The 18,326-nt window shown below is 45.3% G+C and overlaps 2 protein-coding genes across 7 annotated transcripts in view; one reads left to right on the forward strand and one right to left on the reverse strand.

Moving 5' to 3' along the window:
* mix23 (mitochondrial matrix import factor 23) overlaps positions 1–17,669 on the reverse strand; it is a 60,194-nt gene extending 42,525 nt beyond the window's left edge. For 3 of the 5 annotated variants that reach the window (XM_088360311.1, XM_088360309.1, XM_088360310.1), the window contains exons 1-2: positions 17,396–17,461; positions 13,187–13,264 (exon numbers count right to left, since the gene is read on the reverse strand). In XM_088360311.1, coding sequence (XP_088216437.1) covers positions 13,187–13,264; positions 17,396–17,446 — 129 coding nt within the window. In that variant the 5' untranslated portion in view covers positions 17,447–17,461. Of the gene's footprint in view, positions 1–152; positions 1,225–13,186; positions 13,265–17,395 lie in introns of those variants that run through there. The other 2 variants (XM_088360312.1, XM_088360313.1) reach the window with 2 other exon arrangements.
* The window catches only part of fam162a (family with sequence similarity 162 member A), a 63,510-nt gene continuing 62,804 nt past the window's right edge, over positions 17,621–18,326 (forward strand). For both annotated transcript variants that reach the window (XM_088360307.1, XM_088360308.1), the window contains exon 1: positions 17,621–17,776. In XM_088360307.1, the coding sequence (XP_088216433.1) occupies positions 17,734–17,776 (43 nt within the window). In that variant the 5' untranslated portion in view covers positions 17,621–17,733. The remainder of the gene's footprint in view (positions 17,777–18,326) is intronic.

Here is an 18,326-nt window from a genome sequence, read left to right on the forward strand (position 1 = left end):
AATCTGTCTTTGTTAAAACCGCGGTGATTCGTTAATTTACACTAGCTATTTCGAACCATATCTGACAATTCCCGGTGTTTAGGATTAAAGCTGTCTTCACTTTAAAAAGAACTTGTCACGGATCGGATGGAACATGGAGCAGGGCGACCAAGTGCAGCTTAGACCAGGGTTTATTGAGGGAAAAGGGAAGTGGAACAAGGCATCGAGGGAAACAGACGAGAACAGGCAAACTAATAACATGACAGACTGACCGACAGGGATTGCAAACAGAAACAGACTCGAAACAGACAGGAACCACAAGGACAGCAAACGTGACGACATCGGCGATCCGACAGGGAGTGAGGGGCAGACAGGAATTATATCCACGACAGGTAACGAGAGGCAGGTAGGAATAATCACACTGATCATGGGCACACAGGAGGGGAGAGGCGAGCACACAGACACACGAACAGAACTATGACACGATCGGGGACGAGTCCTGACAGAACCCCCCCACAAGGGACGGCTCCCGACGTCCCAAAAAACAAACAACTCGGGGAACCGAACCGCACTCGGGCGGCGACTTGGAGAACCGAACCGCACTCGGGCGGCGACTTGAGGAACCGAACCGCGCTCGGGCGGCGACTTGGGGAACCGAACCGCGCTCGGGCGGCGACTTGGGGGACAGAATCGCGCTCTGGCGGCGACTTGGGGGACAGAACCGCGCTCGGGCGGCGACTTGGGGAACAGAACCGCGCTCGGGCGGCGACTTGGGGTACAGAACCGCACTCGGGCGGCGACTTGGGGTACAGAACTGCACTCGAGCGGCGACTTGAGAGTCAGATCTGCATGCAGCGGCAAGAGTCACACGCGCCGCAGCAGTGGGAGTGGAGCCAGGGACGATCGCTGGTTTGGTGCAGCTGGCTCAAAGTCCGGCGTTGCTGGCAAGAAGTCCGACGACGGCCGTGGGTCCAGTGACGCTGGGGTGAGGCCCGATGGTGGCCGGGAGTCTAATGGCGGCCGCGGGTCCGGCATCGCCGGAGCGAAGTCTGATGGCGGCCACGGAGCCGATGGCGCCGGGAGGAACTCCAATGTCGGCCGCGGGTCCGGTGTCGCGGGAGCGAGTTTGACGGCGGCTGTGGAGCCCATGGCGCTGAAACCTGCTCGGATGTGGATCGGGCGTCGCAGCGGGAGCTGGTGGTGAAGGGGGGTCCAAGCGCTGGTCACTGTGACGGTCGGCTCGTTCTGTCACGGATCGGATGGAACATGGAGCATGGGGACCAAGTGCAGCTTAGACCAAGGTTTATTGAGGGAAAAGGGAAGTGGAACGAGGCATTGAGGGAAACAGACGAGAACTGGCAAACTAATAACATGACAGACTGACCGACAAGGACAGCAAACGTGACGACATCGACGATCCGACAGGGAGTGAGGGGCAGACAGGACTTATATACACGACAGGTAACGACAGGCAGGTGGGAATAATCACACTGATCATGGGCACACAGGAGGGGAGGGGCGAGCACACAGACACACGAACAGAACTATGACACGATCGGGGATGAGTCCTGACAGAACTGAACGGTTTCAAAGTATGACTATGAAAGAGAAACAAAATAGATTTAGAGCATAAAAGATCCAAGAATCATTATTCAAAATTAAATGATTAAAGAGTAGACATTTAATAAATAAGTGAGAAAAAGAATTGTAAGTCTCAATTGTTCGAACTAACAATAATAATTTCACTCAATAGAGCAAAAATTATTCAGTCTCGAAGTTCTCTCGATTGTAAAACTCCAAAAATAGCAAAAGAGGAAAAATAGACAAAAAGTATTAAATGCTATTTGGTGGAATATGTCGAGTGATCAATTCACTTTTGTTCCAAAAATCCGAATTCTGTTTGAGAATATAGGCTTGCCTAAAGGAGGGAGAGGACCAGGCCGTAAAAATGGTTTCTTCCTGCTGCCTTGAGGTCCCCATCTCCTAGCCTATCGGCAAGCCTAAAATTTAACAAAGTCCAATCCGAAGACTCTAGATTCATTTTAGCGGATTTTGGTCTAATCTCAAAAATAATGAAAAATCTATCTTCGTCTGAAGGTGTTTTTTGTTCTGGGCAGCCTGATGAAAAAGAGTGCTCCTCTCGTTTGGAACGAACCTTTTATAGGCTGTATGTACGTCGTATGACAGTATTCTTCCATTAGGTCATATGTTGCCCTCATATGACTCATAAGCTTCTAAAATGGACTGCAGGTGCATCCTGTCCGGCCTGAACCGGATGAGGTCAGATGTGCATGCGTCATCACAGTTTTGATTTCCATGCAGTATCCTGTATTTGATTTACCGTATTGGCCTGAATATAAGACAATCCTGATTATAAGACGACCCCCTCTTTTTCAAGACTCAAGATTGAAAAAAGACTTTTTGAACACCAAATTTAATTTTTATACAGAAAACAATTACAGTACATCTGAAACAAATTATTATAACAATATATTTGAGAGAAAAAGCATGTTATTTTGCCACATTCAAATCATGCAAAAACTGTCTATCACATCTTAATATCTGAACATTTAAATATGTAAACTAAAGTGAAATCACATTTGTAAATAAATGGCTTCTGGTTTTTGAAATGTAAATAAACTACCGTATTTTCCGGACTATAAGTCGCTCCGGAGTATAAGTCGCACCAGCCAAAAAATGCCCCAAAAAGTGAAAAAAAACATATATAAGTCGCTCCGGAGTATAAGTCGCATTTTGGGGGCAATTTATTCGACAAAATCCCACACCAAAAACAGTCATGAACGAGCAACAACAGGCTAAACGATAGCAACAACAGGCTAAACGATAGGTATGCTAACGTGACAAACACAAACAAAGAGCTGAGAACGGGCCTGACGTAACATATAGAGTGATTAAGGACAACTATTACATGAATAACATGTTTATAAAACCATCAGTGTCACTCCAATTCATTAAATAGCAACAACAGGCTAAACGATAGGTATGCTAACGTGACAAACTCAAACAAAGAGCTGAGAACGGGCCTGACGTAACATATAGAGTGATTAAGGACAACTATTACATGAATAACATGTTTATAAAACCATCGGTGTCACTCCAATTCATTAAATAGCAACAACAGGCTAAACGATAGGTATGCTAACGTGACAAACACAAACAAAGAGCTGAGAACGGGCCTGACGTAACATATAGAGTGATTAAGGACAACTATTACATGAATAACATGTTTATAAAACCATCGGTGTCACTTCAATTCATTAAATCCATCGATCGTTCTTTGTCAACAATGGGTGCGCACGGCTGAGGGCGCTTGCACTTCAAAATATTCCACAGGCTCATATAACGATAGATAAACTATATTTAAAATAACTATAATACAAGCCTATAATATTACCAAACCATCCGTGCACTTTAATTCCATTAAATCCATCGATCAAATTCCTCGTCCTTTGTCAACATCGCCGCGCGTGCGCCCTGACGTCAGCCTCGTCTTTATTCCACAGATCTACTATATAACTATATTGTAGCGTTAACAAAGTACAAGGATAGACGTGGGTTTGGTAAACGGCTCTTTATTAAACAAAACAAACTTCCAAGCGTGTGGCGGCGTGGACTTCCAGACAGACCGGGCGTGCGTAATGGCCATGTCCGAGCCACGCGCATCGTTCGCGGACAACCACTCGGCCGAGCGCCGGCCCCCGACTCAGTAGAGTAGGACCGGGCGTGCGTAAAAGCCAAAATAGTTTTTCAAACCTTCTCTGTCACTCCAAATCCTTAATTCTTTCAAACTCTTTGACCCCCGTGTCACTTAGAAATGATCACCGCTAATGATGCCGGGAGTCCTTGTGTGGGCACGTTTGTATGTAAACAACCGCCGCGCCGCGCTACTGACGTCACTTGAAATAGTAATCCATTGGTACATCACGGTTCTCCAAACTTTCTTTCTGCTGCTCGATTACTGTTTTCAGCTGCATATTTTACAACTTGAAGTTTGTAACCTGCAAAATATGAGTTTCTTTTTGGTGCCATTTTTCTTAAGCCCACCCAGTTGATGAGTCATGGCCAACGGTGAAATTTAAAGCGCCCTCATCCAGTTTCGTCTGAAAATATAATTTTTTTTGGTTGTTTTATCAAAGTCAAAGTCTTCTTTATCGTTGATTTTTTTTTATATATACTAAGACACGCAAAGAGATTGAAATTACGTTTCCACTATCCCTTGGTGAGATAGTACACATATGCATACAAGCAACACAAAAAAAAACCAAGAAGACACAAACAATGAATAAATAAGAGTGTTGAATAAATGATAAATAAACAAATAATAATAAATAATAATAATAAATATAATAGGAGCAAAAATGGATCAAGTGTACATACAGCAGACAGTGGACTTGGATATGGTGCTTTAAAGTGTTAATTGCTTTATTTGATGTTTTCTCTATTTTTTATGTTTTGAATATGTTCAAGATAAAGATATAAAAGCATGTGAAGTGATCAACTATACTAAAAATAACATGGGAAGTGGTCAACTATACTTGTAAGTGATGTCTTAATGATCAAGTAAAAATTTGTGGAAAAAAAACATATATAAGTCGCTCCTGAGTATAAGTCGCCCCCCCACCCAAACTATGAAAAAAAACGCGATTTATAGTCCGGAAATTACGGTAATCTACTGTGATAAAACAACAAAATTGCAATAACTGCATTACCATCGAAGGGAAGTCTAACTGTAACTGTAGTCTTGAAAGAAATCTGAATAAGAAAAAACATTCCAATAAATGAATGCAAACTGGTTTAAATTTGAGAGTAGTTGAGATCTCTCTCTTTCTTCACTGCATCACTGGCGAAGAAAGCTCAGCGCCGCCTGTACTTCCTGCGGAAACTAGGCGAGCAAGTGCTCCTCCGGCCATCATGACCACATTCTACCGTGGCACCATTGAGCGCGTGCTCTCCAGTTGTATCGCTGTGTGGGGTGGTAGCTGCACTGAATACAACATGAAGGCCCTGCAGCGCATAGGGAACACAGCTGGTAAGATTATTGGTGATTCACTCCCCTCCCTGAAGGACATTTACACCTCCCATCTCACCCACAAGGCGACCTTCATTTTGTGTGATGTGAGTCACCCCGCTCACTCTTTGTTTGATCTTCTGCCCTCTGGGAAGAGGTACAGGAGCCTGCGCTCCCGCACCACCTGACTCACCAACAGCTTCATACTCCAGGCTGTTAGGATCCTGAACTCTCTCCCCCCTCCACCCTCGGCTGCATAACGTCCTGTACTTTTGCCCTATATTCTGACTGTCTGCTGTATACACACTTGCTCCATTTTTGCTCCTCTTATTTACTATGTTATTTGATTATTTATTATTTATTCATCACTCTTATTTATTCATTGTTTGTGCCTTCTTTTTTTTTACTTTTTGTGCGGTTTACTTGTATGTATATTGTGTACTATGTCTTGTCACCGTGGGATAGTGGGAAACGTGATTTCAATCTCTTTGTGTGTCTTGACATGTGAAGAAATTGACAATAAAGCAGACTTTGACTTTTCTTCGTGACAGGGGTTCGCTTTGGCCTGGGGAGTTAATTTCAGCATTTGCTTTAAAGATATCTGGCGTCATCTAGCGTTGTGAATGGGTATAATGTCTAGACCCCAAATGTAAGACGACCCCCACTTTTTCAGTCTTATTTCAATGCAAAAAACACCATCTTATATTCGGGCCAATACGGTACAATAGACCGCAGCTGCATCTCCAACTTAGGCGCAGCGGTGACTTCTGGGTCAGGCTCATGAGTCATCTGCAGTCCTTCACCAAATAGTATCACTATTAACGTCACATCCTGCCTGGGCCTCAAACGGATGAGGTGACTTCCGGGTCAGACTCATGCGTGGAACCCAAGCCATCTGAGCAATGATGACTGTGTGTAGAGGGTCGCCGGTATTGTCCATAATGTCCCGCAGTTTGTTCAGTGTCTTTGTATACCATTTGTATGACGTCATAATGGCGCGGCGGATGGCTGAAGGTGAATCGCCCTCTGCTACTTTGTCTTATTTTGTGTGTTTTCTGTGTCCACTGCTGTCCATCCCGGATTACTGCTACCAGAGAAGAACTGTTAAACATCGGACAGTCTTCTCCTGGTATTTTATCTCCAGTTCTCTCTCATCCATACTGTTTGATGGAGATTTTAGCCGGAGCGGCGGTGCTATACAAGCTAGCACACAAACGACGACGTGGCAAATGCGCCGGAGCCCTCGTAAAGCTGAGGCAGAGAGGGTTCAGTTCTGCCCTACCAGCAATTCATCTGGCAAATGTTCGCTCCCTGGCGAACAAGATGGGCGAACTGCTGCTTCTCACTTCAAGGAACACGGACTTCAACAGATCTGCCACGCTGTGCTTTGTTGAAACGTGGCTTGACGGACGCACCCCCCACCACGTCGTGGAGCTAGCTGGGTTTCGGCTAATGCGTGCAGACCGCAGCGCGGAGCTCTCCGGAAAATCAAAGGGAGGTGGTCTATGTTTCTATATTAATGATCGTTGGTGTACTGATGTCACGGTGTTGAAAGAGTCTTGCAGCCCTCTCCTAGAAACACTTTTCATAAACTGCCTATTCACCACGGGAGTTCTCCTCGATCGTCATAGCGGTTGTTTACATTTCACCACACGCACGTGCGAGTGAAGCCACGCAGATGCTGGCTGACCAGGTGACAGACATGTAGAAGTTTCTACCAAATTCACTAATCATTGTTCTGGGTGATTTTAAGAGGTCGAACCTTGGACACGAACTTCCCAAATACAGACAGCACATAACGTGTCCCACCAGAGGGGCACAGACACTGCACCACTGCTACACCGTAATAAAGGATGCATACCACTCTGTGGCTCGTGCAGCTTTAGGACTCTCTGACCACTGTCTAGTTCATCTGATCCCGGCCTACAGGCAGAAATTAAAAACTTCTAAGCCTGTGGTGACGACTGTGAGGAAGTGGACAGTGGAGTCAAAGCAGGACCTCCAAGCCTGCTTGGGGAGTTTTTGAAGCTGCAACTTCAGACCTGCATGATCTCACTGCACTGTCACATCATACATCAGTTTTTGTGAGGATCTGTGTGTGCAGATGAAGACCTTCTACACGTACAACAACGACAAACATTGGTTTACACCGAACCTCAGAAGGCTGCGCAAAGTCAAGGAGGAGGGCTACAGGAGTGGCAACTGGGACCTGTTCAAGCAGACCAGAAAAACACTGAACCGAGAGGTCAGGAAAGCCAAGTGGTGTTACGGGGTGAGCCTGGAGAGACAGCTCTCAATCCTGATCCCTCAACAGTGTGGAAAGGTCTGCAGAGCATGACGGGCTTCAAGAAACCAACCCCCCGTCCTGTAGAGAGCCCAAGGCTTGCAAACCAGCTAAACAGGTTTTACTGCAGGTTCGATCGGTCCTGCCACACAGCAGGACCTCCTGCAGCACAATCAACATACTCACCTCCCTCCACAACCGCTCTGTCCACACCTCCTTCACCGTTGTCACCTACTCTCTCTCTTGCAGAGGCCGCGCCCGCACTCCAGATCCACAAGGAGGAAATGCGCCAGATGTTCCGGAGACAAAAGATCAGGAAGGCACTGGGCTAAGATGGCGTGTCCCCTTCCTGCTTGAAAGTCTGTGCTGAACAACTGGCACCCACCTTTGCACGGATCTTCAACCATTCCCTGGAGCTGCGTGAGGTGCCCTTGTGCTTCAAGAGCTCCTCCATCGTACCGGTGGCCAAGAAGCCCGCCATCACAGGTTTGAATGGCTGTAGACCTGTCGCCCTGACATCTGTAGTCATTAAATCTTTTGAGAGGTTAGTGTTGAACAACCTGAAGGACGTCACGGGCCACCTGCTTGACGCCCTCCAGTTTTCCTACCGGGCAAACAGGTCGGTGGACGATGCGGTCAACATGGGACTGCACTACGTCCTGCACCACCTGGACACCCCAGGAACGTATTGTACGATCCTGTTTGTGGACTTCAGCTCAGCGTTCAACACCATCGCTCCTGACATCCTCCAGCTCGTGGTGCCTGCCTCCACCTGTCAGTGGATCACCAGCTTCCTGACCAACAGGAGACAGCGTGTGAGGCTGGGGAGCATCATATCTGACACCCGGACCACCAATACTGGTGCCCCTCAGGGGTGCGTCCTCTCCCCACTGCTCTTCTCTCCCCACTGCTCTTCTCTCCTGTGAAGCTCCTGAATTATGCAGACGGCACCACTCTCATCGGACTGATCCGGAACGGTGACGAGACTGCGCACAGACAGGAGGTGGAGCGGCTGGTCCACTGGTGCAGCCAAAACCACCTGGAGCGGAACCCGCTCAAGACCGTGGAGTTGACAGTGGACTTCAGGCGAGACCCTTCACCAATTTCTCCCCTCACTATCTGCAGTAATACTATTCTCTCCACAGACACCTTCAAGTTCCTGGGAACCACAATCTCTCGGGACTTGAAATGGACAAGCCACATAGACTTTGTCCGGGAGAAGGCCCAGCAGAGGCTGTACTTTCTGAGACAGCTCAGGAAGTTCAACCTGCAGCGGGAGCTGCTTAAGACCTTCTATACTGCCATCATCCAGTCTATCATCTGCACCTCCATCACTGTCTGGTTTGGATTGGCCTCCAAACAAGACAAGCACAGACTGCAACGGACAATCAGGACTGCAGAAAAGATAATTGGAATAAACCTCCCATCTTTCCAGGACTTGTACCTGTTAAGGACCAGTAAACGTGCAAGTAACATCTCTACAGACCCTTCTCACCGAGGTTGCAGTCTGTTCAAACCACTCCCCTCCGGACGGCGTTATACAGGACTGTCTCAGAAAATTAGAATATTGTGATTAAGTTCTTTATTTTCTGTAATGCAATTTAAAAAACAAAAGTGTCATATATTCTGGATTCATTACACATCAACTGAAATATCGCAAGCCTTTTATTATTTTAATATTGCTGATTATGGCATAAAGCTTTAGAAAACTCAAATATCCTATCGAAATATTAGAATATCATGAAAAAGTACACGAGTAGGGTATTCAACTAATCACTTGAATCGTCTAATTAACTTGAAACACCTGCAAGGGTTTCCTGAGCCTTGAAAAACACTCATTCAGTAAACTAAATCACAAGCATGGAGAAGACTGCTGATCTGCCTGCTGTCCAGAGGACCATCATTGACACCCTTCATTAGGAGGGTAAGACACAAAAAGAAATGTTTCAAAGAGCAAGCTGCTCACAGAGAGCAGTTTCAAAGCACATCCACAAAAAGTCCGTTGGAAGGCGGATATGTGGCAGGAAACCCTGTACAACCAAGAGACATGACCGCACCCTTAACTCCATTGTGAAGAAGAGTTGCTTCCAGAATTTGGGGGAGCTTCAAAGACAGTGGACTGAAGCTGGAGTCCAGGTATCAAAACCCACTGTTCACAGACGTGTGCGGGAAATGGGCTACAATAGCCGTATTCCCATGGTCAAGCCACTTCTGAACTCAAGACAACGGAAGAAGCGTCTGACTTGGGCTATGGAAAAGAAAAGTCAAAGTCAGCATTATTGTCAATTACTCCACATGCCAAAGACACACAAAGAAACTGAAATTTCTTTCCCCCTATCCCACGGTGACAAGACATGGCCCACAACAGACAATCAAGTAAACAAGTAAACAACAGCGTGCTGAATAAATAATGAATAAATAACACAACAAATAAATAAATACGAGAAGCAAAAAAGGAGCAAGTGCGCGTACAGCAGGCATTCCACAAAATAGCGCAACAGTGCCGCACGCTACGCAGAAGGGGGTAGCGAGTTCAGGGTCCTAACAGCCTGGAGAAAGAAGCTGTTGGCGAGTCTGGTGGTGCGGGAGCACAGGCTCCTGTACCTGTTCCCAGAGGGCAGAAGGTCAAACAAAGAGTGAGCCGGGTGACTCACATCACTCGCAATCGAGGTTGCCTTGCGGGCGAGATGGGAGGTGTAAATGTCCTTCAGGGAGGGGAGCGAAGCACCAACAATCTTACCAGCCGTATTCACTATGCGCTGCAGGGCCCTCAAGTTCTGTTCAGTGCAGTTACCTCCCCAGACAGCGATGCAACTGGTGAGGACGCTCTCAATGGTGCCACGGTAGAATGTAGACAGGACTGCCTGAGGAGCACATGCACGCCTGAGCTTCCGCAGGAAGTACAGGCGGCGCTGAGCTTTTTTTGCCAGTGACGCGGTGTTTGCGGACCAGGAGAGGTCCTCACTGATGTCCACCCCCAGGAACTTGGTGCAGTTCACCCTCTCCACCACAGCACCGTCGATGATCAGCAGCAGGTGTTTTGTGTGACCCTTCCGGAAGTCAACAACGATTTCCTTGGTCTTGTTTACGTTCAGCAGGAGGTTGTTGTCCCTGCACCACGTGGTCAGAAGGTCAACTTCCGACCTGTACCGAGTCTCGTCGCCCTTCGTGATGAGACCCACCAGAGTCGTGTCGTCAGCAAACTTCACTATGCGGTTGTCGCTGTAGGTCGCAGTGCAGTCATGCGTCAGCAGGGTGAAGAGCAATGGACTGAGCACGCAGCCCTGGGGGGCCCCTGTGCTCAGCGTGATGCTGCTTGAGATATTGTCGCCAACACGTACTACCTGAGGCCTCTGACAGAGGAAGTCCAGTAGCCAGTTGCAGAGGTAGGTACTGAGTCCCAGTTTGTCTTCGAGAGAGGCTACTGAGAGAGGAAGATTCAAGAATTTTTATTCGCCATGTTTGAGCGTGCCAAACAAGGAATTTAACTTCGGTACATCTCAGCCTCTGTTCAACATTTAGGTGACTAAAAAACACTCAGGACATGTGCGAAAATTGACAAATATTCTCACACATCCCCTGATCTTAAACTCCCAGGAGGGCAAGGAAAAACTCAAAACTCCTATCAGGGGAAATTAGAAACCTTGAGAAGAGACCACAGATGGGAGGATCCCTCTTCTAGGATGACCAGGCTGCAATGGATGCAGAGTGGACACATCGTACACATCATACAGACAATTCAAAAAAGGCGTCGAGAGCAGGATGCTATTGCACAGCAATGACTCTGAGACTCTAAGAGTGGTGTGAGTTCATCAGAGCAACAGCCTGGGGTAAGAACATGACTCTGTGTCTGCTGGTTTTGGCGTACAGAGATCTCGACCTGGAAAAAGCATTGAAGCTCTGCAGAGCGGCTGAGACTGTAAAAGTGCAAGCAAAAGAACTCATCTTCTTAACACCTTCTCTGCCCTGTTCGAGTCCGAGCCACCTGAAGCGGCCACATCACATCCCACAGTCCGCACCAGCTTCACCCTCACAGTGAAGGCGCACGAGGTGAGGCGCACGCTGCGGACCATCAACCCGAGGAAGGCTGCGGGTCCTGACGGTGTCACTGGGCGTGTCCTAAAGGACTGCACAGATCAGCTGGCTGGAGTCTTCACAAAGATCTTCAACCAGTCCCTTACCGAGTCCACCGTCCCATCCTGTTTAAAATCCTCCACTATAGTCCCCCTGCCCAAGAAACGCTACATCACCAGCCTTAATGACTACCGGCCAGTCGCACTCACCTCAGTGGTAATGAAGTGCTTTGAAAAGCTGGTACGGGGTCACATCACATCACTCCTGCTCAGAGGTTTTGACCCCCACCAGTTTGCCTACAGGGCAAATAGATCCACAGAGGACGCAGTAGCTACAGCCTCCATGCTGCACTGTCCCACCTGGAGCAGCCGGGAAGCTATGTGCGGATGCTCTTCGTGGACTTTAGCTCTGCTTTTAACACCATCCTCCCGCACAGACTGGTGGACATAATGGGGGGCCTGGGACTTCCACACAATACCTGCATGTGGATTAAGAGCTTTTTGACGGGTCACAGCCAGAGGGTGAGAGTGGGCCGTCGTACATCCACACCTCTCAGTCTTGGTACCGGCTCCCTGAGTCTGCCTACAGGGACGAAGTGGTGCAGCTATCGGAGTGGTGCGGAGAGAACAATCTGCTCCTAAACACGGCTAAAACCCAAGAACTGGTCATTGATTTTAGTAGGAAAAATAAAACGGACATTTCACCAGTTATCATCAACGGGGTCTGTGTGGAGAGGGTGTCCTCCTTCCGCTACCTGGGAGTCCACATCGAGGAGGACTTCACCTGGAGCGTGAACACCTCTGAGCTGCTAAAAAAGGCCCAGCAGAGACTCTACTTCCTAAGGGTGCTCAGGAGGTACAGCATTACACAAAGACTGCTGGTGTCCTTCTATCGCTGCTCCATAGAGAGCACTCTAACATACTGCATATGTGTTTGGTACACCAGCTGCACTGCAGCTCAGAGGAGAAAGCTCCAAGGGGTCATCAACAGAGTACAGAAGATCGTTGGCTGCCCTCTCCACACACTGGAAGACCTACACAGAACCCGCTGTCTCAAAAAAACACAGAACATTTTGAAGGACACTTAACACCCTGGGCACTCCCTTTTTGAACCGTTGCCATCAGGCAGACGCTACAGATCAATTAGATCAAGGACTAGCAGATTTACCCTACAGCGGTAGTCACATTAAATGCCGCTAAAAAAAGATTATGTTTGTGTATGTTCTTCTGTGTGGTTTTTACCTTGTATTTTTTATCTTTTTAGTCTATTTATTTTATGTTTTATTTTTTTGCACTGATCGGTTGGCACTTTTTAAATTTCGTTGTACAAGTGTGACAATGACAATAAAGATTATTCTATTCTATTCAGTGACAGCTGCAACATAGATGCTGTGAATGGGAGCACATACAGGACAAAGGCAATAAAAAAAATGCGACCTCCGAGACTAAACTGAAATCAAAGTCACCAGGTAACACAGATCGTAAAGAAAAAAACTTCTAAAAAACCCCTAAAAAATCTCCGGCTTATGGCAAAACGTGCAACAATTGTAATAAAAATAACCACTATGCTCGGTGCTGCAGAAATCAGACCCCAAAACAAAGTCCATGCAGTGGATGAAGATGACTCTGATAAATTTTATGTGGACACTGTGACAGAAAACAAGGTGGAAAAACAAGATTGGATGATGACACTTAAAGTGAATGACACGCACATGGAGTTTAAACTAGATACAGGTGCCCAGGCGAACGTCATATCAGAGAGAGAATTCAAGAGAATCAGACCCAAAATGCCACCAGTGATTCATCCATGCCGCAAAGTACCATTTGCTCTTCAAAAGCCACTGAAGGATGAGCTGGATCGGATGGAGAGACTGGAGGTGATTGGGAAAATTGATGAACCTACAGAGTGGGTGAGTTCTCTTGTTATTGTTGAGAAAAGTAATGGACAGCCAAGAGTATGCATGGATCCAAGAGATCTAAACAGAGCTATACAGAGAGAACATTTCAAACTCCCCACGAGAGAAGAAATCATGTCACAGTTTGCAAATGCAAAATACTTTAGCAAACTGGATGCATCATCAGGATTTTAGCCATTAAAGCTAGACAATAGTGATGGATCCATGAGGCGTCGTGTATCGTTTCGACACATTGCCGAACTGTATTGACACTGTGCCGATACTGTGTCGCTGACTGCTGACACCCGCTGGACCTTAAAAATACTACAGGCAACCTAGTTGACAGACTCGACTGACAATGATTTGATGACCTAGTATATACATGAATTAATTTAAGTAATTATATTTTATATTGTATTGTATCACATATCAATTTAAATTGAAAATATATTTTATTTTTTAGTTACAGTCAATCAATAATGTGAACATGTACCGTAACATGAAAATGTAAGTGAACATGTGAAAGAGGATGCTTGTGCACTGGGATTTGTTTTTTACTAATTTTATTTAAAACAATAAGAATTTCCAATGTTTTGAAATTGAGCCTGTTGCGCTTTTTGGACACAATTTCTCACACGGCACAGATGAGGCTGGAGTGCTGTGTAGTGGGTCTTTTGATTGTCCCAGTATCTGACTTGGGGCTGCTCCATAAATCTTGATAACTTCGAGGATGAACCGAAAAAGATCAGATATTGTTTTAGCAGATCCATCCCGTTGACAATGTGCTTCCTTTAACAGAGCTAAAGCACGCTTCTTTGACAGACAACACTGCTGCTCGTTCGGTCACGTGACTTTTTGAAAGCGATATGCGCACTGACACGGGGCTTAGCTCTATGAGCTCGACACATGCGCCGACGCATCGGTGTTGCCGGACCCATCACTACTAGACAATGCTAGTTCAAAACTATGCACATTCAACAGTCCATTTGGTAGATATAGATTCCGGCATTGCTTCAGCGCCAGAGTGTATCACAAAACAATACACGTGATCTATGAGCACCTCGAAGGAGTGGACACATCAATGGATGACATCATTGTGTGGGGAACTTCAAAAACAGAACACGACATACGATTGAGAAATGTTCTTGAAGCAACCAGAAAAGCAAATCTGAAGCTGAATAAAGAAAAATGCCTGCTCGGCGTGAAGGAACTGACATTTGTAGGGGACATCCTGAGAAATGAAGGCGTAAGACCGGATCCCAGAAATGTGTCAGCACTTGAAAACATGCCAAGGCCACAATGCAAGAAGGATGTACAGAGGTTTAATGGCATGATCAACTACATGGGAAAATTCATACCCAACCTTTCTGAAAAGATGCCGCCACTGAGACAGCTGACTGAAAACAAAATAGAATGGGAGTGGAATCATGAACATGAGAAATTGTGGTGCGAACTGAAGATGTTGCTCACAGAAGAGCCCATTCTGAAGTTCTATGACCCTGTGAGACCAATTAAAATCTCGTCAGATGCATCACAAAGTGGCCTTGGAGCAGTACTCATGCAGAAATATGGTGATTGGCAGCCTGTTGCATATGCTTCATGATCCATGACAGACACGGAGACAAGATATGCACAGATTGAAAAAGAACTGCTCAGCATAACATATGCCTGCGAAAGATTTCACCTGTTTGTTTCAGGGCAAGCAATCAGTGTTGAAACTGACCATAAACCATTGATTCCGTTGCTGCAGAAGCCGCTGAATGACTGTCCACTGAGAATACAAAGAATGATGATCTGACTGCAACACTACGCACTAAATGTGATGTACATTCATGGTAAGATGATGTACACAGCTGACACATTTCCAGAGCTGTCGACCCAAAAGAGCCAGCTAACTCCAAAATGGACATTGATGTACAAGTCTACGTTAACATGATGACAAATGCATTGCCTGTTTCGGATGGAAAAATTAAACTCATAAAAAAGGAAACATACAAAAATGACACACTAAGAATGCTATACAAAACTATCAAAGATGGATGGCCCGACTGTAAACAATACAGTCCAACTGTTATTCAGGAGTACTGGAATATCAGAGCAGAACTGTTCGTGGTGGAAGGCTCCATCTACAAAGGAAGCAAGATAGTTATTCCAAAGAGTCTTCGAGGAGTGATGCTCAAGAAGATACATGCAGGACATCTTGGAATCGAAAAATGCAAAAAGAGAGCACGTGAGGTTATGTATTGGCCACGGATTAACCAGGATGTTACAAACGAGGTGTCAAACTGCTCAACATGTTTGAAGTACCGAGTAAGCAATCCTGCAGAGCCACTCAAGCCACACCCGGTGCCAGACCGAATTTATCGGAAGGTGGGTGCTGATCTTTTTGTTTTTGGAGGCAAGGACTACATGGCGGTCACTGACAACTACTCCCTGTACCCAGAGGTCTGTAGATTGCATACTACGACTGCAGAAGGTGTGATTACATCCATGAAAGCGATATTTGCAAGACACAGCGTGCCGACTGAAGTTATGACAGACAATGGACCACAATTTGCCAACATGAAGTTCAGACAATTTGCAGAGGCTTAGGACTTTGTTCACACAACATCAAGTCCTTATTATCCACAGTCCAACAGCCTGGTGGAAAAGTCAGTCCAAACTGTGAAGAGACTGATGAGCAAGGCACGTGACAGTGAAACTGACTTCTTCCGGAGCATGTTAGTATACCGCACAACACCGCTTGACTGTGGTGTGTCGCCAGCGCAGCTACTTATGGGACGACGACTGAGATCAAATCTGCCCATTCAGGATGACTTGCTTAAGACGAAGGAGGGAAACAGCATGAAGAAGTTCAAGGAGCAGCAAAAAGCAAAGCAGAAGTTCTATTATGATAGAGAAACAAGGAACTTACCTGAACTGCATGCTGGAGACAGACAAAACAAACACATGGACGCAAAACGCAAACGTGCTGAGTGAAGTTCAACCAAGGTCGTATACCATTCAAACAGAAGATGGCGCTATTCTGAGTCGAAATCGCAGAGATCTTCTAAAAGAAACTGCAACTGGAGAACAGAGATCTGAGCCAGCTGAACAAGCTCAAAACTCTATCACGAGTTACCTAACCATGCACAAGAACTAGCAATCAGAAAATCTCAAAGAAGAGTCAAGCCACCTGAGAAACGCATTGAACAGATTTAAATGTTTACATGTTAGTTTTACATTGATTACACATCTCTTTAAGTACAGTTGTATATGTGTGTGATACAGACTGGTGTTATTGTAAGCTAATTCTGTTGACTATAAGGTATCTGAGTTGAGCTTAACGAGTTAAAAGAGAATAATTATTTGTTTTCAAGAGTATGCATCAGATAAGACAGACAACGTCAGTTTTGTCTATATAGAGCGTCGTTCAGTTAAAGGGGTAGTTTAAAAAAAAAAGGAAGATGTAATGATATGAGCAAATGGAGATCTGCTTATCATTGTTGATGTGAATGTAACATGTACCTCCGGACAGCAGGGAGCGCTTGAAGAATGAGAAAATAAACAGGACGAGTGAGACGTAAATGTAGACTGTATGTGGTGAAGCGTGTTGAAAGAAAGTAAAAGTTCTTCTTCCTCAATGTACGGTTTGGTTATTAAGAACCTACAAAGAAAAAAACAACACACCCAGTACTTCTTGTTAACGTGTTACACACACACGCACGCACACGCACACACACACGCACACGCACACACACGGGTCTGGTACCAACAGCCGCCCGCTACGGCAAAATAACTACTTTGAAAGTGTTCTTTTAAAGTTGACACACCTAAGAGAGTATTGCTGTCAACAATCGTACCAAATATTAAGGATTTACCAAAAAAATCGGAAAGTGAATTGAAGCTTCAGCATAGAAAATTACGGCGAAGACAGTTCAACGCTATATCGCTACAATTCAGTACATACTTATTCTCAGCGCACTGAATTGCAGTCTTCCCACGATTTCAGGAATTGTTTTAAAATATAATTTGAGTATCTGTATTCACTTTCCAGGGGTCCTGAAGTGACTGCCTACAAGTGGAACATTCAGGACCATCGAAAGGCATGTACACGGCGCGGAACAAGAACGAACAAACATTATTTTTGAATTACCTGAAACATGGAAAAGTCCTCACAATTTAACGTTCCGCCGGGCGCCGCCATTGTTGACCGAGGGGTCCTCTTTCACAAATGACTTTAACACAAAGCCTTTATCGCATTCGTTTTTTATTTTCTGAGTTTATGTTTCGAGAAGGAAAGATTTGAATTAAAGTATTTTTATTTTGCCATCACTAGAAAAAGTAGTGAAATTGTCAACGTATTTATTCGGACATTGTGTATTTTTGCAAACAGGCGAAAACTACAGGCAACAAGTATGAAAATATGGTCCTTTTTTAGCACACGGAAAGGAGGTTACGCGACATTTAGTGGGAACAACAGACACAAACAATATGAATTTCGTCAGATACAGACTCTCATTCTCAAACTTTTTGGGTTCGTATGTATTTCATTTTTTTCATCGATATTATTTATGAGTAAATTTTGTAACTTCCCGGTTGAGTAATGCGCGTAAGTAACTCGTATTATATTTTAGCCATTTGTTTAATTTAACAGTATGTTGACAACTTTGTGATATGAAGCGACATATTATAAGGGTTGACTAAATAATCCATTTGACAGTTTTCATGTATTTATTTAACAGGAATTATGCATATGGATGTGCGATCAAAACACAAAAGTAATAGGGTTTATATTCAATGAGCGATTTTATTTGATGTAATTAACAAATGTTTTAGTGTGTAAGTGATGTCCCGATCAATAGTTTTTGGCTCCCAATCCGATTTTTTTCAAGTGTGCTCTTTCCGATTTCCGTGAGGTCATGTCTGTTAGAGATTTGCTCACTCCAACTTATCTTGCAAGAACCACACGGGAGACAAGTAAGTCCTTTTAGACACCTGCAGGTGGAGAGTCCATTCGTCGCTGTGCGTGCAGCGATGTTCGAATGGAGGTCTGAACCCTCGTTCCTGCAAGAGGATATTTATTA

Source organism: Syngnathus floridae, chromosome 18, assembly GCF_059516105.1.
Source record: "Syngnathus floridae isolate MCC-2025c chromosome 18, RoL_Sflo_1.0, whole genome shotgun sequence".
In the NCBI taxonomy this organism is placed as follows: Eukaryota; Metazoa; Chordata; class Actinopteri; order Syngnathiformes; family Syngnathidae; genus Syngnathus; species Syngnathus floridae.